Here is a 27617-nt window from a genome sequence, read left to right as displayed (position 1 = left end):
AGAGGGAAAGCAGCCCTTGTGCCTTCAACCCTCAGCAGAGATGGCATGAGGACTGTGACGGGTGGCTCTGGTGGCACAGGAGTCCTGGCTGATGCAGGCCTCACGTTGGCTGCACCCCTTCTGCCTCCGCAGACCTGTCGCTGCACCGCCTGCCACCTCCCTCCCCAACACACCACCCGCTGAAGAGCTTCTAAAATACTCAGCACCTTGAATCTGTGCCTTTCATGTCATGCACCCACTAACCCTCGGGTTGGCTCGGTGGCAGTTCTCTTTATACTTACTCGGTGGGCCTGCATGTGCCACGTGCGTCCACAGAGCATCACCATGAATGCTACCTAATGCAAGCACGCTTTCACAAATGAGGTTCAGAGGCACTTTTAGGAAACAAAATTCTTTATTAAAAAAAATAACTTACAAATTAAGAGAACTCTGTTCATTTTGTGCACAGGTTTTGCAGCCTGGAACGGTCTTCTTTTGTTTTAAATGTAACTCTGCAATAGTATTAACGTCCAAACTGCCTTACGGAGCAGTTTCTGTTCCATATCCTGTGCTGGTACAACACACCACACAGAAATAAAACTATTGTAAATAAAACATTTTGGCCAAGACTGGCATATATTTTTATATATTCATATATATTTATATATATATATATAAAATTTTAAATCAGCTAACAATTAATGTCATCCTTAGTCACAACTGAAGTCAAACTAAATCTTAATACTACATCAATCTGAGTATGTCAGCATTATACCTCCCATACAATATTTAAAATATATTTAACTTTCAAATACATTTATAAAGTACGCCAATAGTGAGAAAATAAAGCCTTAAAACTTAAATACAAATCACCATATAAAAGTTTCAGGAAGCCCAGGAGGTTCTATGTACAGACGTCCAGGCAAGCCTGTCCTGAAGCTGGCTGGCACACAGCGCTGGCTACACGGCTCAGTTCTGCCTTTGCCAAAGCGTCAGAGTGCACAGCCAGGCGACAACTGCACTGGCGTGGACAGAGGAAGATGCACAATGTCACGCCTTCTCCTCTTCATGTCACTTGGGCATCAAGACCCAAAGCTCCCTTGCTCTCCTATGGAAACCATGCGGCCCAAGGCCACGTTCACAAGCTCCCTGTCCCAGGCTCTGCATGGTGGGTCATTTGGTGCTTTGCTCCAGCGCAGAGTACTCTGTGTCTGACGCTCTGGAGGCGTCGATGAGCTTGGTGAGGCCTGTTTTGGCGGAGTACTTGAAAATGAAGGCCTTCATGAGCTCGTACCTGTAGTTGCGGTTGATGAAGCTGTAGAGCACGGGGTTGACGCAGCAGTGCACCAGGGACAGGCACTGCGTGACGTGCAGCGCCGTGAAGAGCGCGTTCTCCAGCTGGCAGGTGAAGGGGAGGTAGTGCAGGATGGAGAAGATGTCCAGCAGCACCACCACGTGGTAGGGGAGCCAGCACACGAGGAAGACCACCACGTAGGAGAAGATGATCTTCCGGCTACTGTGCTTCTCCTGGTCGCCGGACGCCGAGATGGCCCTGGCAAGCAGGAAGTAGAAGACAGCGATGATGGAGAAGGGGACGGCAAAGCCCAAGACAACAGAGACCAGCTCCATGCCGATCAGCCACTCCTTGATGCTGTGCTCGGGGTAGAAGGACCGGCAGTAGGTCTCGTTGTTGGAAGCAGACGTGACGGTCTTCAGGTAGTAGGTGTCGGGCAGAGACACGCAGAAGGCCAGCAGCCACACCAGGACGCACACGATGCGGCGCACCATCTTCTTCCTGCGGCTGGAGGTGCTGGTGAAGTAGGTGATGGAGAGGTAGCGGTCGACGCTCATGCACGTGAGGAAGAAGATGCTGCCAAAGAGGTTGATAGAGAAGATGAGGTGCGTGACCTTGCAGGTGAGCTCGCCCATGGGCCACTGGTTGTGCTGCACCAGGCTGACCACCCAGACCGGGATGGTGATGACCACCCACAGGTCCGCGATGGCCAGGTTCAAGATGTAGCAGTGGGTGTCGTAGCCTGTGGTCTTGGCCTGGATGTTCACCCAGACCACCACAGAGTTGGCAATCATGCCTGTCACGAAGATGAAAATGTAAATAAAGGAGAGCGTGTAGAGCAGGATGCTTTTGTGGGGCATGGCGGGGCACTGCACCGTATCGACCAGGATGCAGTCGCTGCTGTTGCATGGCCAGCTGATGTCAGAGAAGTTCCCTGGCTCCGTGTAGTCAAAGAGATGCAGATCCATGGTGGGGGGAGTGAGAGGGACCTACAGCAAGCCGGAGAGATGGGAGGGAGAAATCACTCATCAGAGAATCTCACTTCCAGTCCCAACACTGCTCCAGGGTCCTGATAAGGCCCAGCAGTTCTGCTCAAGTTCTGAGGTATCCCACAAAGAAAGGAGAAAAGAAAACAACCGCACGAGAACTGTGTCACATAAACAAACACCCAGAGTCTCGTCCACACGGTGCCCAAAGACGGACACAGTGTTTGTTTTCTATCTTTTCACAGCTGTGTTCTCAAGACACCATCAGCCTGGCTGTGCCCAGGGTGTGAAATCAACACGGTTCAGGGCCAAAGAAACGTCAGGCTGCTGAGCCTGGCCACTGCAGTGCTGGAGGCCTACTCCTTCTCAGCGGGAGACGGCGGAGCTATTTTATCTAGGTCTCCCAAGAATGGCAGGGTGGGTCTGCCCCTGCCATGTTGAATTGCAAGCGTCCCGCTTTGGTGTCTGGGTGAAAGCATTTCAAATCCTCAACCCAATTTGCCTTTAAAACATGACTTAGCGCTTATTACCTTTTTGCAAAATTCATATGCAAACCTAGATCTTGGGCCCCTTTGCTTCAGCCATGAGGCCACTTGGAGCTTGGCCAGCATGTGTGCAATGCCCACAGCCCAAATGCACCCCAAAACCACAGGCTCAGGGCTGGCCATGCCATGTCAGCTGAGGGCAACCAACCAGCTGCCTCAGGCCCTGGCCTTGGCGTAGTTTCCCTTTATTTGTTCAACTGCTTCAGGAGCAATGTGTGCCAAGACCCGAGGCACAGAGGCCACCACCTGCTGCCTTTCTGCAGAGCCGACGATCTGCCAGCTTCTCCTGCTAACCCGACCTGAGGCCCGCAAGCTCCACGGTCAGCACTTCTCAGCCAGTGAGGGCTCGGCCACAGGTAGCCCCGGTTCCGGGGTGACGCTCCACAGATACCGTGATAGTGGCCAGGAGCTGTCTTTGAGTGACCTTCTGTCCCTTGACAGCCCTGAAGTCAAGGCTGTGGTCCTAGGTGGGTGGGGAGTATAAGCCAGGGACACCAGCCCTGACTCGTCCCTTCTAGGTAGGTGGCAGTTCTGTTACCTGCCACAGGGGCTGACTGGCCAAGAGTCAGGCTCACAAAGTGACCCTGGGTTACCCATAGCAACTCCTAGAAGAGGGTCAGTGCGTGTCGGGTGGCCTTGCCAACTGTCTGAGAACCAGAGCAGGGACATTCCGGGTGGGAATTCTGGCTCCTCCACCCAGCAGTGTCCAACTTAAAACTCGTGGTTACCCTGCCTGTGTCTGCTGCCCTAGGACAGCAGCACCCACCTCAGCGTTTCCTTAGGGACAAAGGGCCTAACCCGGAATCTCTAGGTAGCAGATGCTCAATGACCCGCCACCTGCCACTGGCCCAGGGGAAGCCATCAGCTTCTGCCCTTTAGCAGAAAGGCGAAACCTCGCCCGGCTCTTCTCCACTGGGAAACTGGTTCTCACTGGCTGCCTAACAACCCCCCCCACCAGAGGGTCCAGGAGCCGGCAGAGAACACGCACCTAGATTAGGCGCTCCTCAGGAAAGCGTGGACAGTTCCTGAAGGATGGAGGACACCTGCTGCCTGCCAGAAGCCCCTCCACAGCCTCCAAACTCAGCAGGCAGCCCACTCCTGAATGCCACCCAGGGAGACTGGCAGGCCCCGCGGCTCCCGTGTGGGTGCAGGGGACGTAGGTGGTTGTGCGCTCCCCACCTGGCCTCCCAACCCAGCCTCTGTGTCCTCTGTGCTGTTGGAAGGTCTGGGCATTCTGTGGCAGCCACTTCCCCTCTGCTCCACCATGGAGTGGGTCACTGGCCCTGCAGCCAGGAAGGACCCCACAGCCCAGTGACCCCCAGGCACAGGAGGGCACCCACAGAGGGCAAGATGGAGTCAGGACAGACAAACCCAAACAAGGAGACGTTGTCTTGTCCTAAGACACAGCTTCAAGGACTCCAAAAGGACGCTGACCCAATGGGGCTGCAGAGGTGCTGCCAGAAGTCGGGCCCTGGCCTCCCAGACTGGCCTCAGAGCATCCAGCCAGCCCCAGACTCCTCGAAGCTACTCCTGCCACCTTCCATTGGCCACCAAGTGTCCTGGGCTGCCCTCACCCTGCCAGCCTGCACCTGTGACTCCAGATGGACGCTACCTCTGCTCTTCCTCGTGGCTCCAGGCAGAGCGCCCACCCTGGGCAGCGCCCTGCCCCTCCTTCCCATGTCCTTACAACGGAGCATCTGCAGCACAGCTGAGTTTAAGGCATTTTCTCCCCCGAATCTCATCAGTCCTCATCGCACTGGAAGCAGAGGAGCCCCACCGCCATCCGGACCTGAGAGCGCTCTGCTGGAGTGGCTTCAGCCCGTTCTCTGTCCCCACTGGCACAGCCCAGGGCCTTGGCAGGGACAGCCTTAAATCCCAGAGCCCAAAGAAAGGAAGGACCCTGAGCCCTTCACAGCCTGCCCTTGGGTCTGACCCCACTCTCACACCTGGATGCTTCTCTGGCCTTGCCTCCCTTGCCCTCCAGAGCACCCACACTGGGCCCTGGTACAGTCCAGGGAGAACGGCCCCAGGCAGGGGCCCAGACGAGAGGAGCCTCCTCCTGGGGCTGAGCAGTGTCCGTCTAGGCCCCTTCAGTCTCCCCCAAATCATCTCCAACTCACCCCCTGCACCTGGCAGCTGCCAACCCCGTATCCTCCAGGCCAGAGCAGAGGCGGGCACTGGGAAGGCTCGGGGCTCTGATCCAGCCTTTGGCTCCTGCCTCTGCCCTCCGGCCTGGAGTTTCCTGGGACAGGCATGCCACCCTCCAGCCACACCCTCTCCCCCCTCAGGGGTGGGGCGGCACCACGTGGGAGAAGTGGGGTGGCATGAGAGACGGCTGCCGTCCAAGGTGGAGCAAGGAGCAGACAGGGAGGCTCCCACTGGCCCTGAGCACAGGTGACCAGCCACCAGTCACTGGGCACCAACTGGCCTGAGGAGCAGCAACACGCACCCAACTGCCATAGGAGCCGGAGGCCCACACCCTGGCCACCCCCTTCTCCCACCGCAGAAGGCTCCAGCCCAGGAGAAGGCGACCAAGTAGCGTGGCGGGATCAGACGCTCCACAGGTTCAGGTGGGAACTATCGACAACAAAGAGTCAAAAACCAAACCTCACGACAGTCCCTTCTCCAGAACAGGACCTGCTGCATCATGGGGACCACTGTGGGCACCTGGGGTGGGGGGACACTCTGTCCAGTGCCGCTCCCGGTCAGTCTGTCCACCCCTGGAGCAGAGAGCTGCCTGCCTAGGGCGGCCTCAGCAGGGCCACTCTCAGTCCTCGCCAGGAACAGAAGATGGAAGGCAAAGGAGCCTCAGCCAGGCCCTGCTTTCCCACAGCCTGGGACAAAGCTCCAGGGGACCAGAGCACGGAGGCAGGAGGGAGAGGGGCTGCAACTCCTGGAGTGCCCTGCACAAAGCCAAGGGTCTGCCTGGTCCTAGGGAAAGAGCCACTGCAGGCCACCCAGATCCACGGGCCACTGCACTCCTCGCACGCAGACCTCACGGAGCCATGGGTCCATTTATGCTGGCAGCAGGGTCCACTGACAACCAGGAGGCCCGAAGGAGACCCCACCCCACTCAGACGAGGCACTGGCCTGCTGCTGACCAACCACAGCTCATTCCTGCCAGCTCGAGGCCAGAGAGCAAGAGAAATTTTGGATATAAATCTGTGTGTTGCCTCTGTCTGGGCTCTGTGCCCGCGCCTGTGAAGGAGGCGCGAGACCCACCTCACGGGCTTCGGCTATACAGCATCTGCACAGAGGTTCCAGAAGAGACGAAGGGCTCAGAGTAAAGGATGTTTCCCATTCTAGGATTTTATAATTTTATATGTGAACCATATTTCTTATCTTGAAATACATTTCCCCAAATGTGCATACAAAATGTTTATTGAAGCAGTAATTTTTTTACTAGCAAAAATTGCAGACCACATAAATCTCTATCAACAGAGGAACCGTTCAATAAACTATGGCATAGTCTCTGGAATATAATACAGCTATAAAAAGGGAGGGACAGTGTTTCTCATGAGCAGGGAGAGTTACAACATGCTGTTAGTGAAAGGCAAAGTGTAAACATTATCCCTTTGATGTAGGAGAAAAAGCAAAACTCAAGTGTATTTTCAAATGCAAATGCCATCAAGGGCACAGGAGTCTTCAGTAAGTGCGACCCTGGCAGGAAGGTAGAAAAAGGGGACAAAGGAAGACTGTAGTTTTTACTCTATAAACATCTGTGTTATTTGAAATTTGACATAGAAAATTACGTAAATTTAAACAGAGGGAGGAATGACCCATAGAACCATTAAGGCTCGTGTTCTATTTTTGTAGACCCCAGAGAACCCACTGAGAATAGAAAGCCATAAACACAGTTTGCCTTCCTAACTTCTGAGCTTCTCTCCTGCCCAGTGCCGTCCACAGGGTCACTGCTGGGAAGACCCTGCCCACCACCTGCACTCACCCGGCATCCACGTCCACCATGACAGGAGGGGGCCAGCGCTGGACATGGCATCCCCTGCCCCTCCTCACTGGCCCTGGGCCTGGAAAGGGACTATCCACCCACCACTCCCAGTCCCAAGTGGTGCGGGAGGTCCTCCGTGTTGGGAGGAGGACGCTCCTGGGAGACTCACCTCTGGTTTCCGAGGTTTGTTATCATGACCGCACATCCCTGGCGCCGCCCCAGCCATGGCGGGCAGCCTGAGGGATTTAGCTGCATCCACAGGGTTCGCCTGAGCTCACCCCAGCACTCTGGGCAAGGCCAGAATTAGAAGTCTCCAAGTTCAGAGTCCCGCGGGGTGGCGGTTTGCTCTGAGGCCCGCGTGTCCTCACCCTGGTTAGTTCCTTCAAGAGCCTGCCAAGTGTTCAGGTGTCTGGCTAATGTTCCCCAGGATGCCTTCAACAGCTCACCCTGGCCCTCGCAGCCTGGGGGGATCCCCCGAGGCCACGCCCTGGCCGCTGCTCCTCCACCTTCTCCCCACTGGACCCCGCAGGAGTCCATGCCCCACCCCACCGCGTTCCTGCTCAAGCCTGGTGCCTCCCACCGTGTCTCCTTTGTCATCCTATGGCCACACAAGCAAAGTGGATCAGTGGTCATCATGCCCCCGAGGCTGGTGACCTCAGCCGGCACTGGGTCTAGGTTTCCCGAAGGCCTCTTCTGAATCCTCGCCTCGCTGAGGTCTGCAGGCCTCTGCAGGGCACTGCTCTGGGGCAGGTGAAGGTGAGGAACTGGGATCATCCCCCCCTGTCCCCGCCATGCTCTGCCAAGAGCTGAGGAGGTCAGGAAGGTGCAAAACCAGCACTGTACCCCCAGGCCCAAGCAAGGTGGCAGGTACCTCCTGTAGCAGGGGAGGTGCTCCCACTCTAGTGACCCATGGGGGGCTTCCAGAGTGGCAGCCCAGGGGGCCCCAGGCAGGTTCTGAACTTTAGGGGAGTCGCCCAGCCTGGCTGAGGCAGACTCTCCATAAAGGAGAGAAGGAGGTGAGAGTGGTCTTTGAGGGTGGGCAGGAGGTCAGGCTGGCCTGACTCTTCAGTAGCCACAAGAAGGTCTTGAGCAAGGCCACAGCTTGGGGCAGAAGCAGCTTAGAGGATGAAGGTGACACTCATACCCAGGCCTGGCAGGGGCACCCTGGTGGCTGGGTGCAGAGCAGCCACTGCACGCACCTGGGAGGAGGGCCCTTCAGCTCTGCAGGAGGCAGATCAGATAAGGTGGAGCCTGTCTGGACCTGAGCCTCCAGGTCGCCTCTGTAGCATCTGTCTGTGACTCATGACCTGTGCCCTGCAAGGGCACTTCCTGGAGGAATTCATTGTTGTACTAACGTAAGAGCTGACCATGGCCTTCAGTCCCTGTCACCGCCATGTGTGCACCTGGAAACTGAGGGCAAGGCGGGCACAGACACCCAGGGACTGGGATCAGATCTCTCTGCACGGCCGACTGGCGCTGTTGTGTTTAACTGTTTAACTGGTTAAATCTAGGGGACACTGGACACTGACCGCCAACCTGCAGGCCTCCTACCCGCAGGCCTCTGCCCTGCAGCCTCTGTGGCTGGGCCTGAGGGCAGGCAGCAGGGGAAGCGGTCTGCACTAGGGCCACTCCATGGAAGACAGTGTGGTCCTATGACACCTTCATCACGACCCCAAGTGACCTTATTTTATGCAAGTAGGGAACTGCTTTGATTTATTTGTGAACTCAAAACGTAGTAAATATGAGGAAAGGAAGAACACTGAATGCAGAGGGAAGACTCCACGCCCATCCTGACACAGGCCGCCTGTTCACCGGGTGCTCGGCAAACTCACATCAACACGTGGGACGCCCGACCCACTGTAAGTAACCGGGGGATAAAATGAATGCCACATCCAGAAATCCGATCTGCTCTATTGTGCTCAGCTGCCCAGGGAGCAAAGCTGTGCCCAGCAGAGCAGATCCGAGGCTCCGGTGACAAAGGCAGCCGTCTGGGCTGGCCGAGTGTGATCAGAGATCTCCTTCCCACCCAGCTTAGGACCAAGTGGGAGGTCAGCCAGGCTAGGAGGGCTCTCAGGAGACACAAGGAGCTTCCCTGGGCGAAGCTGGGAAATCTCAGGCTCTTCCTGTAACACCGAAGGAAGACGTCCTCAAAGGCCTCCGTGACACAGGAAGCCATCTGCCTGACATAGCCCTGGAAACGCAGTCCACCCTGCCCATGCCTTATCTGTCCCCCCGCCAGCAGTGGCTCAAGGCCACCTGCGATAGCCACAGCCCCTCCACCCTCTAAGATCCTGGGACAAAATAAGGTCTGCTTCCAAACCCACTTGAAGTTCCACAAAACTGTCACCGTGAAGTTATGCCATCCCCGTCACTTTATAACAAAGCAATAATGGTTGTTTTGTTCTTGTCTTTGGGTGGGGGTTGGGGTGGAGGGTTTGTAATTCCAAACTAGTAGATTCTCTGTAAGGACCTTCATCAGATGGAGCATGCCCAGCAGAAAGCCCTCGAGTACTAAAATCAGGGACACCCTCTAAGGCACATCCTGGTCTCTCTCTTGCTCTTTTCTTTGCTTTCCTTATAATAGAGAATATATGTCCTGGAGCTCGCCGTGTGTGTGTGTCTGTGTGTGTGTGTGTGTGTGTGTGTGTGGACATTAAAAAACACTAGACCTGACAGAGTTTTGGTTTCATTCTATTATACCTGCATGCACGTGATCCAGCCGCACAGCATTTTAATACTATTCTGGTTGCTAGGAGTAAGCTAAGCCCCTTAGTTGCCTGGTTTAAAAGTGCAAATGCCTTCAGGCCCCAAATTCCATTCATGTTCCACAAAATCACTGAGAAAAAACCTAAAGATCTGCAATCTTTGAAGCCCTCTGCTCTCTCCTCTTACGGTTTATAAAGTGACTGCCCTCTAGCCCCAGGTCGGAGTGACTCCAACCACTTCCCTCCTGTTGACGTGAAAACAGGAGCGCTCTGCCCAAAACCATCACACAAAAAGCCACTGTTCTGATGAAGTAGGGTGTTCTGGGCAGGGTGGTTTTTTGTTTTTTTTTCCCCCTTTCTTTCTTTCATCCAGAAAGCCTATACTTGGCCTGTTCTGGGCCTGATTAGAAATCATAATACTTTCTCGACTCTCCAAGGACTTGCTGTTAAATGCTTGCTGTTAAATGGGGCAAACTCACCTCCAAAGTCCTCACCTAGTTAAGCAGAAGCTGCTGCCTTGGAATTTTCTGGAGCTTTTTAAAAATTACAGCTGCAATGCATGCTCTTAAAAAAAAAAAAAAGACTAGCAGCAACACATGGCCGTTCCTCAATTTCCCTGGCTTTTGCATCCCCTCCCCCACCAGGGCTCCTGGAGGCTATGCTGAAGCTCAGCAGTTGTACGCAGATTCAAGTGTTTATGGCAGAGACAGGGAAAAAAGAGCAAATTGTTTCCAAGCTAGAGCTCCCATGTGCAGCTCCGCCCTAGAGAGAGCCTATGCATCTGGGCTAAGCTCCTGTTCTGAAGGGAGGAAGACCAGCAGCTCATCCCTGAAAATCCACAGAAAGTGCAAGCACCGAAATCAGAAACCACAGCCTCCCTGCCCGGGCTGGGCATGCCTATTTGATCTCCACATTTTCCTGGAATAAATAAAGGGACACAAAGGCGGCATCAGCGTTTTAGAAGAAAAGAAGAAAGTTGCCACAGCCAGACTGCAGGCTGAAGTTTTAGGGGATGTCACTGCCCCAGATACCTTCAAAGGGCTGTAAACCATTTACGGAGGCCCACTCCCACTTTGGAGAAACTAATTAATCCTGTTGTAAGCAAATGAATGGCAAGAAAGAGAGAGAGAGAGCGAGAGAGAGAGGGAAGGAGAGACAGGGAGAGACAGCCAGTCTGACTTTTACAACTTCTCCTTCTCCCTGGAAGTTACAAGTCTTGGCTAACCACCCATTCCTGACCTCAGCCACCCCTGGAATTCACATGCATCTTAACAAAATGGAACAAAATTCACTTCTGCCTTAAGAATATCTGTAAATTATCGAACACTACACTTTTGTGTGATGCTTTCTTTTCCCATCAAAGTCGGACTTCACTTTCTAAGAGAACAATAAATACTTAAATTAGATTAGCAAGGATATAATTGAGAGACAAGAAGACCAGGGTTGTATTTAACATTCCCATTTATAGCTTCCGGACTTCAGGATCTGGTAATCCCCCAAAGAGTTGAGTTCAAATACATTCTGGATTCACAGAGATTCTCAACCCAGCCCTCTGGTTCACTTAAGGCTGCCCCTTAAAGTGTTTGTCTTGCCGGAATTACGAAATTACAGCCAATTCTAGTTCCCACTCAATATATCAGAAGCAAAGCAGGTAACGGTGGTGCAAAGTAAACCCTACGCCAACTTTGGGCAAGCAGAACGGACAGTATGCCTTCTCCCAAAGGTCCCTTCCTACTGGAGCTTAAGTACCCACAGCAGCAAATAAACACCAGATTCCTCAATTCAACAAATACACATAGAAATCGCCAGGCGCCAGTGCCCTGCGCTTTTTATAGCTAGAGGTGAAGCCCGAATCAGCAGAGGCACTTTGAACACAGAGTTAACAACGTGCAGCCTGCACTTCCAGAAACCAGGCTCCCAGGCACCCATCTCAGCAATCAGAAAGGGTCCTGCCAACAAGCCCTCTTAGCTTAAGGGCAAGAGCTCTGCCTGTCCCTCTTCCTTTCTCAGCAGGCTCCCTTACCTCGGGGCTGGTTGGGCTCCGGTTTGCCTTCCTGGCCGTGAGCTTGCTCTCAGCGTTGAGCAGTTTTGAGGAACTGTGAGCTCAGGAGCTGCAGACTTGTGTTATATAAGCTGCAGAAAGGCGCCTCTAGGTGGCAGCTTTGTAGCCCTCATCGGCTTCCCCTGCGTCTCCCTGCCCCCCTCGCACAGGCATGCAAGCAGGCACACACACACACACACACACAGCACACACACCCCTCTGGTGAACCTCTGCCGTGTGGTTTCCTGCACATGCACACTCTTGGGAAACCCCAGCCTTCCTTCATTTGCAAAATCTAATGAACCACAAGGTCTAGACCCCATGGGGGGAAGTGTCAGCAGAAGAAAAACTGAAAGGAATCCCAGGGCTTTGCAAAATCATCAAATATTTATCTGGTCTCAGGTAGATATTTAATAATCCCATTAACGCCAAGAGTTCCTTTGAATGCCTCTAGCTCTAGGGAAGACTTTGTTCCCAAGACAAATCACCCTGAACTTATGAACTTTGGTGTTGATTTATTAAGGCTGTGTTGTCTTTTGTTAATTCCTCCAAAACAGAAGTCTCAGTTTTGATGTGAGCAACTAATTGGTACTGCACCATATGACTCAAAGTGGGGGAAAGAAAGCACTTTTATAACAGATCTTAATATATTTTATACATTTATTTGTAAAGCTCTTTAGGTGTAAAATCCTTGAGACTCTCCCAGAGTGCTCTGCACAGTCTGCCCGGTGCCAGACACATATTAAGGACTAATCCATGGCTTTGATAATGTCTTCTCTCTGGTGAGTCCAGCAAACACTTCATTATCATCATCATCATCATCATTAAAATCTACATTCTTATCTAGAAACAGATTGCTAAAGTCCTGTCCACGGAGGAACCTAAAAATGTGTTCCAATGTCATTATTCTAACACCCCCACTTAGTAAAACCATCCATGATCCTGTAAGTCTATGACCCAAACTTCTCCTTTTTATCCGGGTCCTAGGGACTGAACCCAGGGGTACTTCACCATTGAACTGCCTCTCCAGTCGGCTTTTTTTTTTCCTCTTAATTTTTGCTACGGGGCCTCCCTAAGTTGCTGAGACTGGCTTTGAACTTATGATCTTCCTGCCTCAACCTCCCAAATCTCTGGAATTACAGGCTTGGGCCACCGCCCTCCCCGCCCCCACTGCTGGACTTTCCAAGACCTCGCTCTTCACTGCCCTTGGTCCTGCCAGTTCTGTGCAGTACTGGCCTTCGCTCTGCTGTCTGATTCTCCGGGAGTCCTTTAAGAACAGTTGAGGACCGGTATGTGGAGGCACCGTCTGTAAGCACGCTTTCTTCGGAGCTAAAAGTTTTCGAGATTCTTTTATGTATCTACTAAAAATAACAACAGACTGCAAAGTGCTGAATCTGGGGGAGTGGAAGGTCAGTGTCACGTGGCTGGAAAGCTTCTGTGTGCAGAAAGCTCTTAACAAAAGCAATATTTTGTTTAGATAAAAGCTTCGCATTTTTCCCCTGACCTGCGGCAGACCGGCTCAGCGGGGGCGGAGCGCACACCTGCTTTCGGGAGGCCAGCGCCAGGCTGAGGCCACGGAATCCCGCCCTGCCGCGTCCACGCGGGCCGTGACCAGCGCAGCTGCTCCCCGCTCCCGAGATGTAGCAAAGCTGCCCACTCACATCCAGGGCTTAGGCGAGACCTGGGCCCGCCCCGGGAAATGCTCCTAACATTCTGCTCTGTGCGACCCAGGGGACCAGGCTCTGAGCCTGGTGGGAACGCACAGACCTCCCGGGACTGCGCGGCTTGGCTCTAACTGCGGACTATCCTTCAGGCAAAGCGTTTGGGGTTGGACAGCCTGCGCGCACCGCTAGGATAGGGTTTGAATCCGCCGAACCCAGGCGCTCTCGCCGAAAGAACAGCTGCACTGACGACAAACCTAGGACAGGATGCATGCCATTGCTAACAAGGAGGAAGGAAAATGCAAATAGTTCTTAAAAAATGGTGAACCCACTTCACTTATGCCGGTGTCTGGGCCCACCCTCGCGCAGGATGAGAATGCAGGCTTCCGCACCGCACAGCACCGCACAGCACCGCGCAGCACCCAGCGCCCAACAGCCCGCGGCAGCCCCGCCCCGCCCCGCACCAGCTCCAGCCACAGCCTCGCTCCACTCCAGTCTCGTCCCTCACCCAGCTCCAGCCCTGGCCCTCACTTAGTCGCAGTACTGGACAGCATTAGGCCCTCCAAGTCACCACCCAGCTGCTCCACCCGCCCCAAGTCCGGGCCAGGACCCAGGAGTCTTTCAGAAAGCGGGGTAGGCTGGTCCTGCACCCGGCTCCCTCCCTGTGAGGAGGGGCTAGGCGCTGGGCTGGAAGCTGGCACCCTGAGCCTGCCTCGTTCCCAGAACAAGTCCTCGGGGAAGATCAGAGGTGAGCAAGCCATGATGCTTGGGGAAAAGCCAAGACCTCCCTGCCCTGGGACCTCGAGTGTGTTTTTGGATTTCCAAATCCTGTCCCAGCCTTGACAGGACTGGGTGTATTTACTCTGGTTTTGTGGCTACTGGGCCTTTTGGTAACCTCAAGTGTAAGGTCCTATTTAATGCCTGGTTTTGGTAGGAATGTGTCTAGTCACCAACCACAGGAAACTGAGAAGGCAGGAAGAAGACATTGTCCCCAGAGTTGTCCTAGTGCACCTAACACTCAGTGCTCACTTCTCCTGAGTGCCTGCTGAGTTCCCAGCTAAGCTCCGCCTCCTTCCCTGTCTATTAAGTGCACCTGGGTTTGCTGCTCTCAGGGATCCTTTGGTCTGCAGCTGAGATACCACCAGCCTTCTGCCTGAATCTGGATCACTTAAAAGGACTGTATCCTGGAGCCCCAGGGCTGTGACATGTAAGGCACAGGCTGGACGCACCCAGTTATGATGGGCCGCACATGTGGCCCCAGAGATAGATGCTCAACTGTGCCTGACCTAAGGACCAGCATCAACCAGGCCTGAAATGCTGACCCTGGGAAGAAGCTTCACTGTCCAGACATGCAGCATGGCGGTCCTTCCAGCCAGACTGGACATCTCCCCCCGCCCCAGCCCCCGAAGCCGTGACACCAAGCTCCTTCTGCAGGAGGACTTAGAAGTAAGGTCAGAGCCCTAGCCTCCAGGGGCCCATGTTCCCAGTCCAGACAGATCTGACTCCTGGCTGACCGGCATGTCCCCTCAGGCTGCTCAGCCTCATAGAGGGTTAGGTCCCTTCTTTAACAGTTAAATAATGATGAATTCTGTTCTTGCAGGAGCTTGTCAGGATTAAACAAGGGTCGGCAACTCCAAGGTACCAGAAGGGCTGGTTTTCCCCCCTCCCACCTCTGTCATCCCCAGACTCTAGTGGCACCGAACACTTTTAAGGAATGCAATAGAACGTGACCCAAGGCTCATGGCCTCTGGTGACTGCGAGAGGCTTCAAAGCACAGCTAAGCACAGCAGCACCGCCGTGTCTCTGCCAAGGGTGTAGCCCACAGTCTTTCATTTACTCCTCACAAAAATAGTGGCACTTTTGTGACAAGGAAATGAAGGCCCAAAGAGAGCAGTGAGCTGCCCGAGGGTGACTCAGAGAGTGGCCGTGCACACCTGAGTTGGCTGGTCATAGCACATGCTGCTGATACCACCGGGGAACAAAGATAAAAATCGTTCAGCGTGTATCAGGGGCTGAGGGTGTTGCTCAGTGGAGGCCTGCACTGAGCATGCCCAAGGCTGGGTTCCGTCTAATTTATGAAGGAAATCCCTTAGAAGTTAGCAAGAAAGGGAGAGAAAGACTCTCAGGGCTCGCGCTCTGGCTCAGTGTCTCCACGGCCTGTGATGCCATGGCTCTCTGCAGCCCAGGCCGGGGAGATGAGGGTACCTTCTCCTAGGTCCTTCATCCACTGCATGAGGGCTGCTGGTGGAAACTGGGGAAATTGGGCTCTTAGATACTTTCCGCTCTCTACCCATGTGGGCCAGGCAGCTCCCGTGACCTGAGGTCAGGCTCCCAACAGTTAGTGACTGACCCAAGCGCAGGCCGCCCACCCACATGAAAAGTGCAGGAGGGGTGGACAGAAACAGCAGGGTGGAGGGCGCTCACAGCAGCCTGCCAGCGTCCCGGAGCCTCTGCGCCCCTAAGGCCTCAGTTATGGCCAAAGTGAGGGTGAGCTCTTCAACACCCAGACCCTCGGCTCCTGGGAGGCTCCTCCCAGGGACGGCTGCAGGCAGCGTTCTTCTCATTCTTCTGATGCAGGCCTGGATGTAATTGCTTTAGGAAAACCTTTAACACTGGCTGCAGTGCCCTGCCGGCCTGTCCTGTCTTACTAGTCTGATTTCTTCTCAGCACTTATCACCACCCCAGGTTACCAGTTTACCACTGCTAGAGCATAAATCCCCTCAGGCAGGAACACTGCTGTCTACTTAATGCCATGTCCCCACCACACTGTTCTTGGCATATGCTGGATGCTTGTGAATGCCATCTCAGTGAACAGACTCAGAATCTCACCGCGGAATCAGGGTTTGTCCCCGCTCTACATATTTCACCCACTGTCTTCCTCCTAGAATTGAGCTGGCAGCAAAATATCTCAGGACAACTTAAAACACACACTTTGGAAATGGGTAAAGATTGGATAAGTGCTTCACACAAAGGGATATTCAGACAGTCTACTCAGGCGGCAGAGACCACAACTTCCTTAGTCCCTGGGGACTCAGTACCAACAGCAAAGCTGAAGTGAAAACTGTCCACAGGGACGTGAACGACCAGAATTTTCACACACTAGTGCTTCTCAAACTCCATGTGGTCAGAGGCCAGCTTTCTCCTTTTCTTTTTAAATGTCCATTCACTGAGCTCGCCCAGCATGATGCACATTCCACGTGTGCCTCCTTGTGCAAGTGTGACAGCTTCTGAACCAGCCTGCACACTGGAGGCCCAGCCGGCCGCCTGACCACTGCTCTGTGTCACAGCAAGTTCACATTTCTATAAAGGGCTCTAAAGGTGCACACACAACTTCCGGACCTGCCTCCTTGCATATGAACCTATAGCTCATGGTCCACACTTGGAACAGCACCGCTTCACCAGGTGGTGTGTACACATTGGCAGGACCACTTTGTCAGGATGTACTCAAGTCCAGCACACACACACCCTGCGACCCAACGTCACTGCAGCACACACACTCAACCAGAAAGTGTACGCGCTGCATCGAAACACTCAAGCTCCTTTACAGCAGGACTGCAGGAGCGCCAACTGAAAATAAACCAACATCACTAGGAAAGAACGTTACAGACAGTATTCTTCATGAACATAGACATAAGAGTCCTCTTAAAAAAAAAATGTAAAACAAATGCAACAATCTACACAACACACTAAAGGAAATGCAAGTTTGCTTCAACATCTGAAAATCAATGTTGCTAAAATTAATAAAGCACTTGATAAAAATGCAAAGTTAACTAATGAGAAATCCCTGTGCACTAAGAATACAATCATTTCTATTTGATTAATTTTCCCGGATTTGATATGGGACGTGTGAATTTGACTCAAGCCAGATCAGGACTCTCATGGCTGATGGCATGCCTGATGGTAGAAAGGGAAGGCTGGACTTGTACCCTGGAGAGCAGCGAGGCCCCCTGTTCTCACCACTCCTCTCATGGTGCCAGAGACTCCCGCTCGCACAACGAGATGTGCATAAACTGGAGAGAAAGAGGCAAAACCACTGCTGTTAGCGGCTGACTGGTGATTTATGCAGAAAATCCTGATGGATCTACAAAACTCCTTCAAGAGCTAATGAGTGGATTTGGAAAGGCAACGGAATGCAGAGTCAGTATGTGAAAAGGCCCTTGTGTTTCTGTGTCAGCAGCAAATGATCAGAAAATGAGTTTAAAACTCCTTTACAATAGGCTACAAAACAGAAAACACACGGAAATAAATTTCACCAAAGACACTGAAAACAGAGACTACGACAGCCCAGGATAAATGGAGAGGTATCAATCGTGCTTGTGGCTCAAGGCACTCAGTACTATTATCAGTCTGTGGGGTTGTGTTTTTCTATATTTAACCTCTATATTTTACTTTATTTTATGTGGAATATTAAAAGCTGGTCACATGGAAGTTGAGAGCAGAAGGGTGGTCCCAGAGGCTGGGGCCGCTGGAGGAGGGCGGTAAAGTTTGATGGATGGGCAACAAGTCCCAGTTTGAGAGGAGATAGAAGTTATGTCCTGTAGGTTTGGAAAAGTCTGAAGAAAGGATTTTGAATGTTTTCACCTCAAATAAATGACAAATGTTTGAGGAGAGAGATAAGTTGACCCTGATTTAAACACTACTGTAACCATCACGTCGTACCTCATTGATGTGTGTAGTTTTTAATTTTATGTACCATTTAAAAATAACATAATTTTAAAAAAGAGAAATCAGTCATCTGTGGGGATGGGGACTGAGTGGAAGAGGAATTTCTGGGAGTGTTGGGAACATGTCATGTCCCCTAGGGTGGTGGTGACATGGGCGAGCCTGTTGAAATGTAGGCTTAAGACACAGCTTTTCAATAAACTTTTGCCTTGATTTTTAAAAAGCTGGTTGCAGAATGTTCATCTAAAGTAATACCGTTTAGGTGAAACTTGAAAGTACTCAAAAACAAGTATCTGTGGTTTGTAGAACTGTGCAATACCCCTGGTGAAGCAAGTCTCCAAGCAGCCCCAGGACAGTGGCTTCCTCTGAGCAGGGAGAGAGAAGGCCTGCCTCTTTGTCCCCAGTGATACCGTGGCAACAGCGAACTAAAAACACAGCTACAATAAAGTCAACGGAGGCCAGGGCTCTCACTGTGGAGAACAGAGCCACCAACACGGAAAGGGAGGAAACGCGTCCCCATCCATGGGATTGGAGTTCAAGGGATTAGTGCCAACCCCCTGTACTTCATGCAGACCTATGAACAGATATCTTAATGTCCATGTGTGTATATTCATTCATACGCATGTCCTGGAGCTGACTAATGGACAACCTGGGAATCGCAGGACCTCAATAGCATTGGGCACAATTTGCACCTACCTCGCGGCATCCACATACCGTTTTTCCACCTTGCTCCTCAGAGAGGCAGATTCTGAAATGGGAAAGAGAAAACTGAGCCTGGACCAACTTCCTGAACCAGAAAACAAGGAAGTGTTCCAAGAATGATGGGGATGGATCGGAAGGACCCAGAAGCTATGGTTTTGCTTTACTCACCGTGATCAAAAGACCTGAGAAGAACAACTGAGAGGAGGAAAAGTTTATTTGGGCCTCATGATTTCAGAGGTTCAGTCCACAGTCAGCCAAGTGCCCACAGTGAGGCAGAGCATCATGGCAGAAGGGCCTGGAGGAGGAGGGCAGCTCAGAACATGGCAACCAGGGAGCAGGAACAGAATGTATACCCAAAGGCACAGTCAGTGACCCACTTCTTCCAGCCACACCCCACCTGCCTGCAGTCACCATCCAGTTAATCCTCATCTGTAGATTAATCCACTTGAAATCTAACCATTTTACCCTGACAGTCTTTCATTGTCTCACACTTAAGTTTTGGGGGACACCTCATATCTCAATCCCAACAAGCCAGCTCCCCTGGTGAAATCAAGAGCAATATGAGCTGCAAAAACCAATAATGAGAGAATCGTATTAAAATTTACTGAACAAATCAGGAAGCCACAAGAACACATGAATAAGAGTAAACTAAATTTTGAGTAAGAATGAAATATTTCTGAAGATTCAAAATATCTCCCCTCAAAATAACAGTTGACCGTGTAGGAGAAGAGAGTGGAGGAATCTGAGAGCCCTTTCATCAAGGGATTGCATGACCACCAGGAGGGATGTATGCACGGTCGCTGTCCACACCCTCACCTCTGTAACACGCGCCACAGGTGTGAGGTTCAAATCTCATCACGAGAACCATCAGACACACTCACACCGACTGTCACGCTCAGATGTGTCCAGGTCGTGAAAGTCAAGGGATGGCCGAGAGCCTGCGCCAGGCAGAAAAGCACTGAGGAGACAGGGCCCCTGGATGCAGCCTGTGACTCCCAGGGCCCTTCTCCGCAGACAGCAGCACAGAGACAGGCGGCAAAGCTGGGGTGGGGCTGGGAACCTTCCCAGTCTGGGTGGCTGCGTGTTTGTGAGAGCTGCCTAGGACGTGGGCTGGGGAGGGCGTCAGGTGGGCCACCACTGTCCCCTGGTTCAGGGAAAAGTCTCTTTTCTTCACTTGAAATTGTATATGTTTATGGTTATTTCAAAACAAAAAGGGAGGTAAGAAGGCAGGAGGGACAGGGAGAAGGAGTGGAGGAGGGCCCCGCATTAAGTTCACCTCACACGTTGTCGACTCAGGCTCTTTAGAGGTCTTTCACACACAAGTGAAAATAGAATGTCTGCCTCCACCAGATCCGTAAACCTGAAATCCCCAGCCCCTATCAGCAGAAGTGACTTTATTAGAGATCCTCGGACATTGATTCTTTGTCTTCGGGATCTAGGTATTTTTGAGCTGAATCTTTTTTTTTTTTTTTGGTTTTGAAGCTGAAACCTCTATATTGAAGTTTAGGACTGTTGGTAAAGTTTCAGAGAAATGAGACTTGGCTCTGACCCCTGATGTCTCCTTAGGTCCGTGTGCTTTGGTACATTCTCCCGGCAGAAGTTTCCCGGCCTCCGTCAGAGATCAGAAAATATTCTTTTCTGTCAGACTTCACAATGAAGGGAAAGTAGAGAAAGCCAGGCTTCACTCAGAACTTCCTATTCAAGATCGTTCCCCCTTTTCTTAAAAAACCAAAAGCTAAGAATGAAAAATGTTGAACCCAAGGAACAGCAAATCGTATAAAGTATCCCCGAGTGTCCACTGAGAAAGTTTAACACGTGAATATTTTGCTTACAGAAATAAAAACTCTGAGAGAGGAGGTGAGCACCCGTGAGAGCACCTCACCCTGCCCATCTCTTCCCTGCAGAGGTAGCCACTGTCCTCTGGATGCTGGGGAGACTCTTTTACAGAGATCTACAAACTGCACATGCTAGGCTTTGAACACTCAAAGGTTTACGTAAACAGTGTCACTTGCTGTGAGTATTCTACAACTCGCTTTTTTTTTTTTATTGAGGCAAAATATGTTGAAAATGGTCCTGCTCCATTCACACTCCAGACCACACTTGGAGCCTGTTCCTGAGGGGACTTAGCCACCACATGGGGAAAGAGGCCCAACCCTCTAATTCCTGGGATCAAACACCCCTGTTCACGTGGCTGTCTGCCTGTCTCTCCTACCTGATGTGCTCGAGCTCAGTCTCAATGGCACAGTCTCCTGGTGCCTTCTCGGATGGGCCTCCCTCCTCAGGCCTCCCCGCGCCCCCCTGATCTGGAGACCAGTGTCTAGATGCGCTGGCTCAGTCATGCTTCATGACAGTGATTCGTGTGAACTGTCCAGAGGGTTGGTACCCCTCCCCGCTGAGGGACTGAGTCTTGCTCTTGCTTTCCCAGGACAGAGGAAGGTGCAGTTCCAGGCAAGGTGCTGAGCCAGGGCCACCATGGTCCCCACGGTGCCGCGTGCTTGTGAGCCGTGTCCTGCACCGAGCCCACCGCAGTGCAGACAGCAGGTGGGAAAGCCTTTCTGAGCAAGGCCCCTGAGGAGGGAATGTTCCCCAGACGACCCACAGGCAGTGATGGGATGGCTTTCTGCCCTCTTTACCTCCCCTCCCTTACTGCTTCCAACACTCGCAAACCAAGCTGCTCCAGGCCACAGGCCCTGTGGGCCCACTCGGCCCTGCCCTGCATCCTCTGACCCTCAGTGGTGCTGCGCATGGTCCAGGCAACTGCCCCAAACCTCCAGAGGACGCGAGTTTCCTTTTGTGCTTCTCTGCCGGCGACTCGGGCAGCGAACGTGTGGGTCTGTTTCCAGCAGCGGCCAGGCCAGGTCCTTTTCCAACTCAGCTGTGGCCGAGGGCGCTGAGCTCGGCACCGTTTTCTCTCTCTGGCTCTTTGTTGGCAGCTCCGTGTCTCGTTCTTTTCTGCCTCAAGCAAAGTGGAGGAGTCTCGTGAAGGACTGTGAGCACAGGCGAGCCACACGTCGCGGTGGCTTGCTTTAGATGTGGCCACTGCGAACTCTGCTGCTTCTGGGCTCCGGTTGCCACCCTTCCTGGGTCCCTTCTGTGGCCACGTGCTGCTCCTCCTCTGCCTGGTTTCCTTCACACACGTCTCTGTGAACACACCCTCTGTACGCAGACACTCCTCACATGATTCTGATTGGGTTGTCGCGGTCCATCAATATTTTCTAAATGTTAACAATTGCAAGTTTTCACTGTCTTTTCCAAATAATATTATTCTCCCCACAAAAGAAAAAGGGAAATTGTCTTGTTTACTGCAGCATCTAATAAAAACTTGTAAAAACTAAAGCAGTGAGGAAAGAGTAGGAGGAAACCATCCCCCAAACTCTCAAAGGTGATTTTCCTTGGGGGTGGGGACTATGCTGATGGTTTTCCTTAGCTGTTATTTTACTAATTTTTTCAAAATTTCTTACATGCAAAACTAAGGAGATGAGCTTTAGACCGATGACAGATCATTCTCTGTTTCCAGGATTTGTCCCCTCCAGTCACCCTCACACATGATGCTAAGGACACACTGGCAAGTCCCAGGCCAGTGACCTTGCAGGGAGGTCTCCTCCCTTTTCACATCTCTTTTCAGGACCTCACAATACACATTTGCATCCGAAAAGATCGGCCCTGGTCTGCCCTGGGAAGTGCCCAGTCTTCCTTTCAAAAGTGTCAAAACTCTGAATCCGGGTATTAGTCAGGAAAGCCAGGCAGAAGGCTGCTCTGAAGGAGAGGCCACATTTCTTCACTAACATGCAGATGTGAAAATGGGAGGCATCAAGGCCAGAGCAGGGACAAGGTTCCGTGTCAGGAGGCAGGGTGGGACCAGCAGCCTACCCGACGGGAGGCTTAGCCTGTGAGCCCAGGCCCTGGGCCCCTTGATCTGCCTGGACCAGGGCGGGGCTGTCTCAGAGCAGGATGGGGCTCAGCCCCTCCGGGTCCTTTGTAAGGGGTCCCAGCTGCAAGATCAGAGAACTAAGGAAACAGAAAACCAAGGAGATCAAGGTCTTGGAGGTCTTGGCTCAAATATAAATCAATGCTGGTTGACGTTATTCTCAGCAGAGCAAGCTCATTCGCTGTGGGCGCCTCTTGCACTCCACCTCTCTCTGAAGCTTACATTCTGCTGCAGGGGGTGGGGGCAGGTGAGGAGCCCAGACCAGCCCTTTTGTACAATGGAGTCAGCTAGTGTCCGAGCAGCTGTTCCCTGGGTCCCATTTCCCACAGAGACCGTGCACATTTGGGGTTGGGCTCTCAGCATGGCTCCATGGCGCCAGGTTACCCTCAGTACTCTGCATACATCGCAGCACCGCGTGCCTCAAGTGTCACTGGGAAATGCTTTCCAAGTTCTTCCTGGTGCATCAGGAACACTATCCTTCCTGTAGTGAAAGGCTGGTCTGGGACGGCCACCTGCGGCTCAGAGTCTCCCTGTGATTCCCTAAGGCCCAAGCAAGGGACTTGCGGTGGCCAGGCGGGTCTAAGACTCAAGGCACAGGAAGTCAACTTCTTGGCCGAGGCCTCTGTGTAGCACCTGAGTGCTGAGAGGCCACCGCCCTGCTGTGTTGGCCCTGCCCACATGTGGATGGGGACGTCAGAGACCCTGCAGTGCTGAGGGAGGGGCAACTGAGGCAGAAAAACAGGCAGATCCTCCCCTAGGAAGAGAACTGTCCCAGGATCAAGGATGTGCACTCAAGTAGACGCTTTGAAATAAGCAACCAGGAAGAGGCCGGGCTTCCCGGCTGTGGTCAGTGAAAGGACAAGCCCTGCTTCCAGTGTTCGCTGCAAGGTGTGTGGGCAACAGGGAATGGGTTCCTTAGCAATGAAACGAGCAGAGCGATAATACAGATGCATCGCTTATCCACTCTCACCCCAGAGCTCCCAGTAACAGCTCCGAGGATTACTGCAGCTGTGCCACAGGTAGGAGGCCAGGCCCGGGAGTCACTCGCTCTTCAGTGCAAAGTCAGCTTCAGGCCCCAGATGCACCTGCTCCCTGCTCCCAGGAAACCCACACGGCCAGCAGCCGGGACTCGGGCTACCAGTTCCCCTCAGCCTGCTCTGCCTGGAGCACTCACCAGGTGTGAAGTGGATCAGTGTCCCAAGCACTGGCCCCCGGGAAGGTGGTGCCATCGGTGAGCACGTTTCACTGCCCTGTGGCATTAAGAATGTTCACCCACCAGTCCTAAGTGCACCCCTGAAGGCCGAAGGACTTTCCTCAGCCCAGCTTCACAGACAGCACCCTGGCCTGGCTGGTGTGTGGGCAGCAGGGGACCCCACCTGACCCTGGGCATCTTCATTATGCTCCAGCATTAGAGGCCCACCCCACCCCAGATACAGGAAGGAAAGGGCTGCCATCCTCTTCTCACGTTCTACCTTTACTGTGCAGATTGGCCTGGGACAGCCAGCCTCTCTCAAGACCGCAGGGACAAAAGGTGTGGGGTGCTATCATTTGGCCACAGACAGCAGAGCTGGAGCCCTCTGTTAACCCGCATCTAAGGAGCTCCTGTCCAAAGGCCAGTGGGCACCCTGGGCAGAAGGTGCCCCGTCCACAGCAGCCAGCCTTAGCCAGCAGTCACTATATGAGTGATATTAGGAAAACTAGAGAGGTGGACACTTCCTTGTCATTTAGAGCATTCAATGATTTGAAAACCCAGCTCACCCACTAGTCCTGTAGAAGTAAGTGGATTGAGACACAGTCCACAGCCAATTAGACGGTGCACACATCACAAATGCACTGCCCAGGGGATGCCAGGCACTGTGATCACCTGTACCTGCCACAGCCATGGAAGGGACACCACTGGTGGTCACTGCTCCTTATGGTTTGGATGTGAAGTGTCATCTTGAAATGATTATATGATAAAAGCTGAAGCCTACCCAGTGGATTAATCCACTTGATGGGTTGGGAATCTGAAAGGACTATCGTTACGGTACAGGTGATATCTGCAGGTGGGTAGGTGTGGCAGAGGTGGTCAGTCACTGGAGCATGCCTTTGGAGTTCTGATTTTGTCCCTGTCATCTTGCTCTCGGCTTTGGCTGCCATGAGCAGACACTTTCCCCTGCTGGGCCCTTCCTCCAAGATGCTCTGCCTCACTTTGGGCCCAGAGCTATGGAGCTGGCCACCTCGGACTGAACCTCTGAAACTGTGAGTCCAAAATAAACAGTGCTCCTTCTAGGTGTTTTGGTCACAGCAGTGGAAAGCCTACTAGCACAGCCCCCTTCCAGCTGTGGAGGGGTTGGTGGCCTGTGGGGCAGGACAAACCTCCCACGAGCCATGACCCTCCTCCTGTTGTCACACCCAGAAGGGCAGCCAAGGGAGGAGGGTGCAGCCACAATGAACACCTCACTGTGCTGGAACTTAGCAAGGTTTGAGATGTACTGGCAACCTCCCTCCCAGTGGCCCAGCCCACCCTTGGTCAAGACACCTCATGGAAGGAGCTCTTTGGAAGCACAGAGTGCAGGGCCCAGAGGACGCAAGCTCAGCGCACTAAGGAACCCAGAACATCTGGGGTCACCCCGCTAGCTGGGCAGCAACAGGTGGAGCACCCAGAAAGGGTGACCAAGGGCTCCCAGGCAAGGGCCATGGGCAGGCTTAGGCCACACGGGTCTGGGGTGGGCGTCCCCTTCCTAACCCCACTCTGCTCCCAGCTGGAAGGACAGGCTGACTGCATGGAGCCTGCTTGGCTGGAGCTGGGGGCAGGGTTCTTGATCGGGAGCTGGGTGGAGAGCACCTCAGCTCCATTTTACCAGGGAAAAGAGGAGCTGCTCATCACCTTCAGAGAAAGAAAGTCAATCACAGGTTTTCAGCAGCACAGTAAAGCCCTCAGGTTTCTTCCAAAGTTGAACGAAGGTGAGTAAGATTTTAATTAGACTGCTCCAATTTTTTACCCAAAGATGCTCAAATTAAAGTTTTAAGAACAGCCTTAATTATGTACGCCCTTCTTGTCACCATAAATTATATTCCAAATGGTAAGATGGCCTTTTTGGATTGATGTGAATGGGCTTTTAGCAAGCAAGTTGGCAAGAAACTCATCCGCTGAGAATCACTCACAATTAAATAAGCACCAAGTGGGTCGGCGTGGACCTACACTGGACGCACCATGAAGACACTCCAGAGCCCCGAGGGCAGAGACGAGAGCCGGGAAGCAGCCCTGGAGAGAAGGTAGACACTACTAGGACTGGCAAGGAGACCTGGCCCCCGCTCGACGCAGATGGGCCTGGGCAGCAGTGCCTGTCCCATGCTGTCCACCTGGAACCACAAATCCGGCGCAGCTATCTGTGAAGACGGAGTGCACAGTGAAGGCCTTTTCAGGTATCAGCACCAGCCTCCCTAAAGGGGACTTCTTGGAAGCTTTGGCTTCGGAAGAAATAAAGTGACACTAGGAACAATCTTGATCTGCAACAAAGAAGACAAGAAAAGGAGACCCCGACAGCTGGCCCCGTGTTTGTGTAAGGACACAGACACCTATGCAGGCAACCTGGGCACAAAACTGGCCTCTGTAAAGGGTGTCTCTTACTTAGGACCTGGACTTCAATAACTGTGCTTACGCTTTTACCCGGTACAATTTGAAATATATTAAAAAGAAAAAAAGAGTAGTGTTTTCACATGGTCTTGATCTCTGCATAGCAAGGCTCAGGGCAATCTATATTTCCTCTGTACAGTTTCATAGGTTTTCTGCATTTTCTAGACTCAGCTTTGCCACGGTCCGTCGTAACAGTGGGCGGGTGTGGCCAGGGTGAGGGGTGCCATCTGGTAATGCAGAACAAGACTCTCCCCCAACCTCTAGTTCTCTGAACCAAGAGCCAGAGACTCTGGACCACCAAGAGGGAACCCTTTTAGGGACAGACCCCTATGGAGGAGGCCAGTGGACAGAGACTGTAGGACAATAGCCTCCAGGGCCATCCCCTTCCTCCCACTGTAGAGGTCCCTGGGAGGAGCCAGGTGAGAAGGTAGCCTCACTGCCTGGGTTCAGAGCAAGGGAGTGGACTTAAACCAGCTCCCCAGGAAGGCACAGCCTGCCGGTCCTTCTGGCCCTGGGCCGGGTCCCCGATCTCCTGGCTCAGGCACCAACCCTGGCCCTGTAGCTCTGTGAGGCCCCACCACCCAGGCACCCAACCCTGTCATCTGGTGAGTAAAACTTCAGGCAGGAGGGTCTTCTGGCAGGCCTGAGGCCCTGGCCACAGTGGCTGGACTTCTGCTGGCCCACTGATTTTATCATTCAACTCTCAGAGGACACTCTGATGTCCTTGAATCTAATTTGTCACTATAACCACCCCAAACTGACATGTTTTACTTAATTCTAAGTGGAGAAATGTCTATGCGGTAAGATAATTATGGGCTTGCTCATAGAGAGATGGACAGAGAGCACCAGCAAGGGAGCCCCATTGACCACTGACATGAAGACGCCTCAGCGGCCAGTCCTGAGAAGTCACCCGTCCAGGAGCCCTGAAAGAGGCTGATTCCTCGAGGGCATGGCAGTCATCAAAGTACCCACTTTGCCTACAAGTAAGTAAAAGAACAATATTTATATCACAAACTCAACAGCTAACTGTTACTCATGAGACCAAGAATAGCCAGAAGCAGAATTCTCTTATAATGATACAACGTACTTCACAATCCACAAAACACAGCCCTCTGTTTTCTCCAATAAGACACGACCTGAATCTCTGAAAAGGAAGCAGAACTCACTGTGGTCAGAGCACACCCCTCTCCTCAGTCAGGCTGCAAAATAACCAGAGAACAGCTGCTCCAGAGCCTCGCTTCCTTTCTCACAGCCTACAAACCTGGGTGTCTTCAGTTCTCACCACGCTGCCGTGTATTTTAGGCATGTGAAATTCAACGACAGACCAAGCCATGCAAATAACTTAATCAACAAACCCGGCTTCTCTTCCTACTTGTGCAATACAAGGAACTCTTCCATATACCTGTAAAGCGCATTCCCAGGGGTTTCATTTGGCGTCTCCATAGCGACGCGAGCCCAGGTTCCATGCCATGAAGTCCTGGTTTCTTCACCACACTGTCAAGTGCAGCCTTCAAGTTCGCACAGCGACTAGCAGGTGCAGGGACTCCCC

At 52.6% G+C, this 27617-nt stretch overlaps 1 protein-coding gene across 3 annotated transcripts; it reads right to left on the bottom strand.

Moving 5' to 3' along the window:
• Positions 1-375: 375 nt before the first annotated feature.
• Ackr3 (atypical chemokine receptor 3) lies at positions 376-27617 on the bottom strand. Of its 3 annotated transcripts, none has more exons than XM_046439850.2 (2): positions 27471-27617; positions 376-2262 (listed from the first exon to the last, which is right to left on the bottom strand). In XM_046439850.2, exon 2 carries the CDS (start codon positions 2239-2241, stop codon positions 1153-1155), a length of 1089 nt encoding a protein of 362 aa, XP_046295806.1. In that variant the 5' UTR covers positions 2242-2262; positions 27471-27617; the 3' UTR covers positions 376-1152. The 3 variants fall into 3 exon arrangements, with proteins under 3 accessions (XP_046295806.1, XP_046295805.1, XP_046295804.1); XM_046439849.2 differs by lacking the exon at positions 27471-27617 and adding an exon at positions 11479-11628; XM_046439848.2 differs by lacking the exon at positions 27471-27617 and adding an exon at positions 4925-5277.

Source organism: Marmota monax, unplaced genomic scaffold (genome assembly GCF_021218885.2).
Source record: "Marmota monax isolate L192 unplaced genomic scaffold, Marmota_monax_Labrador192_F-V1.1 WCK01_AAM20220418_F8-fsc00041, whole genome shotgun sequence".
Classification (NCBI taxonomy): Eukaryota; Metazoa; Chordata; class Mammalia; order Rodentia; family Sciuridae; genus Marmota; species Marmota monax.
Note: the sequence above shows the minus strand (reverse complement) of the source record. Positions and strands in the feature narration are given on the sequence as shown.